This window comes from Grammomys surdaster, unplaced genomic scaffold (assembly GCF_004785775.1).
Source record: "Grammomys surdaster isolate TR1022 unplaced genomic scaffold, NIH_TR_1.0 124337, whole genome shotgun sequence".
Lineage (NCBI taxonomy): Eukaryota > Metazoa > Chordata > Mammalia > Rodentia > Muridae > Grammomys > Grammomys surdaster.
In genome coordinates this window covers 1-3,419 of record NW_021619370.1, presented here as the reverse complement: position 1 = coordinate 3,419, position 3,419 = coordinate 1, and the positions used below count along the sequence as shown (strand labels likewise).

Here is a 3,419-nt window from a genome sequence, read left to right as displayed (position 1 = left end):
AGTAATGACAAACTGGCATTTTAAATGCTTGATTGCTAGTTTCATGCTCTTTCTATTTCTACTACAACACAGCAGCTAGTCTAATAACTAAAAATACATTCTTGAGGCTGGAGAAGTGACTTTGCCAAGTGCTTGCCTAGCATGTGCAAGGGCCTGGGTTCAATTCCTAGCAACACATATAATCTTTTTGTGTTACATAAGAATAGAACGTGTCTTCCTGGTGTTCACAGGTCCCTTAGTTATTATTTATCAGGACATTTATAAACATAAAATTTACAGTAGCTCTCAAGTCGTTTCCAAACTATATTCCCACTTGGAGTTATGAACTTGTTTTTGACATTGCACTTCTACCTGTAGCCAAAATGTAGTAATATGAACATATAGGAAATCTCTTACCAATGGTTATCAGAGAGATCGTGCTGTCCCCTTTAGTTCGGCACACACAGGCTGTTGGAAATCCAGCTGCTCTCAGAAACATGATGACATGGTTCTGCATTTCAATCAGGTCTGGAGTTCGACTAGATTCCGTATTGATGATTTTGAAGACATAGTCAACTGGGTCATCTGTAGTCTCTTTGCTTCTTGAAATGTGAACATGAAAGTTTTGGTCGTCATAGCTAGGGAGTGGCTGGATCTTAGAAACTTTGAACCCAAATACTGATTCTACCAGTGCAGAGGCTTGTGCCTCAGTAAAAGTGGGCTTGGTAAAAGCCTGTGACTGTTGGTCATCTCCACTTGACATTATGTCTAGGGGAAAAAATAAGAGCCAGACATATTAGAACGACAGCTATTTGAATGATATCCTCAAGACAGACCACTATTTTTCTACATTGAGTCTATGCTTCTTGATTTTTATTTATAAAGTTTAAACAAATAATGAATGAATGAGATGAAGAAGCAGATGGCCTGGAGCTGGAGAGGTGGCTCCACAGTTAAGAGCACTTGCTGCTCTTGCAGAAGGCCTGAATTTGGTCCCTAGCTTTCACATAGCATGTCTTAATTCACCTGTAACTCCAGTTCCAGGGGGCTCTGACGGCCTTTTCTGGACTCTGCAGGCATCTGCAGTTACATGTGCACCATACCTACACAGAGACATTTAAGAATTAAAATAATCTTTAAAAGAAAACGAAGTTGATGCTCTGTCATGGGATAATGGCCCACACCATTATAATCCCAGCACTTGGAAGGGAGAGGCTGGAAAACTATTTCAAGTTCCAGGCCAGCTTGGTCTACCTAGTAAGTTCTAGGCTGTCCAGGCAATAAAGAGAGACCTTGTCTCAAATAAAACAAAACAGAAGCAGATATGTTGATAGATGATTAAAATCCTGTGCTATAAATTATTTTTAAATTTCCCTCCCAACTTGAAGGTACAGTTCTATGGACAAACACAGGTCAGAGAAGCATTTTGTTTTTATCCAACCCAACCTTCTTGTGTCTGTCAACTTTGGAAAGAAATGTAGGTACAAAGACCTAAAGAGATGTGTCCAAAACTAATAATATTCAGTTCCACCAAGACCTCAGTTCTGCGGGCCGGGAAGATGGCTCACTGCGGATGGTGACCAATGCCTAAGCATAGGGACTGGAGTTTGGATCTACAGCAACCATGGGAATGTACGTGCTAGTAGTACATGCCTGTAATTCCAAGTTGTATTCTTTTATGTTTGTTTTTGTTTTTTGAGTCAAGGTTTTATGTAGCATGGGCTGGACTTAAACATATTAGCTGGTCTTGAATTTCTGATCCTCGTGCTTCTACCTCCCAAATGCTGAGATTACAGCTATGTACCACCACACTTGGCTTATTTGGTGCTAAGGATCAAACTCAGGGCCTCAGGCATGCTAGACAAACACTCTACCAAGTAACTCATGTGCCCAGTTAAGCTGTTGTTCTTGACAAACCCTTCTCGTGTTTACCTTCTGACCATAGTATTTGCTTTCAGAAGCAAATTAAGCCCTTCAGGTGTTGACACTAAACATAGTATCATAAAGACTAAACAGGGCTTCAAAAGAATCTTTGCACCTGAAATTTCTGGAAACTAATATATCCTGTTACACTGCTTTTTACCTGAAGATTTTACAAGGAATTTTAAACACTCCTTCTGAATATATATAAAATAAGGCTGGTGCTCAGAATGTAATATGAACTGAAGCCTTAACTCGGAGATAAAATCCTCTCAGCTCTGAAAGAATTTAAGGGCATTAAAACAACACTGAACTTGACAGGGATTTGATAGGGAGCTGGGTCTGGTGGCTCACATCTGCTATCCCACCAATCCAGAGACAGAGCAGTAAGACTGCTGCAAGTTGAAGGCCAGTCCAGACTACCTATTGAGTTCCACGTTACCCTGGCTGCTGTGAGAGACTGTCTCAAAAAGAAAAAGTTCTTAAATTTGAAGACTGTTCAAGGCAATTGGCGAAGGCCAATCTCCAGAAAACATTCCCATGTCCTTAAAGGGGGCTTGTTATGTATCTCTTCTGCAGAGTCCTGTTTGCTAAAGCAGGGCAAAGTCCTGTTGGAAGGTCTGGTCACAAGACAACCTGGTACCAAACAGCTGCTGAACTGTGAGAAGTGTTCAGCATCAGCTGGGTAACCAACCTCTGTAACTTTGGCCACACTGCCTGTAAAAGAGTTCAACGAAGAGTTTTGAGCTTATATTTGCTTTTTGGCTGTATATAGGAAGAACTCCACATCTGGAAAGAAAAGACACACACTGAAACCTGCTACTGAAAGTAAATGCACATAAAGAAAAAAACTTAAAAAAAAAAAAAAAAGCAGAGATGTTCATTTTGACCAAATGTTCCCGGTGTGTAGAGAGGATGGAGAGTGAATCTAAATCCTATATCGATGTTAGTCTTCTTGTCAACAATATTTAGATCCAGAAAAAAACCTCAAACAGTAAGGGCTTCTAACCAAGAGGTTTCCTCAGAGTCCATAATTTTTGGCCGCACGAAAGGCGAATGGAGAGGGAGTGGACCTGCACTTTGTACAAAGTAGACGAGGAAAAAATAATAATACAGAAACTAGTCTTTCCTCTCACCTTCTCCTAAACAGGTACAAAGTCTCGTAACTTCTGCCTTAGCACTTCCGCGTCTGTCTTCAGTGACCTTCCTGTGAGCTTCCAAGGTTGTGATAGTTCCCGCACTTATTTCGGGAGTCAATGGTTGCTTCCCCTCACAGTTCACAGGCTGCAGGAACTCTACTCTTCCAAGGGCGACTGGAAGTAAGACTCACTTCCAGTGGGTCTTGCTGTGGAGCGAAGGACACGGGCGGCAGGGAGGTGGCCCACAGCCGGTCCTCGTGTCAGGTCCGGGGGAGCCTTAGGATGGCTTCCACCCCGCAAGCACGCAGGCCCGCGGACGGTGGGACCCTCAAAACTGCGCCCTGAGGTCTCAGCAGGGCTGGGGCTGGACAGTGACCTGCC

At 42.6% G+C, this 3,419-nt stretch overlaps 1 protein-coding gene across 1 annotated transcript in view; it reads right to left on the bottom strand.

The window, feature by feature from the left end:
* Hykk (hydroxylysine kinase) overlaps positions 1 to 3,412 on the bottom strand; it is a 4,189-nt gene extending 777 nt beyond the window's left edge. Inside the window, 2 exon segments of the mRNA XM_028784564.1 lie at positions 303 to 747; positions 3,036 to 3,412. Of these exon segments, the coding sequence (XP_028640397.1) occupies positions 303 to 742 (440 nt within the window). The 5' untranslated portion in view covers positions 743 to 747; positions 3,036 to 3,412.
* Between the last annotated feature and the right edge of the window lie 7 nt (positions 3,413 to 3,419).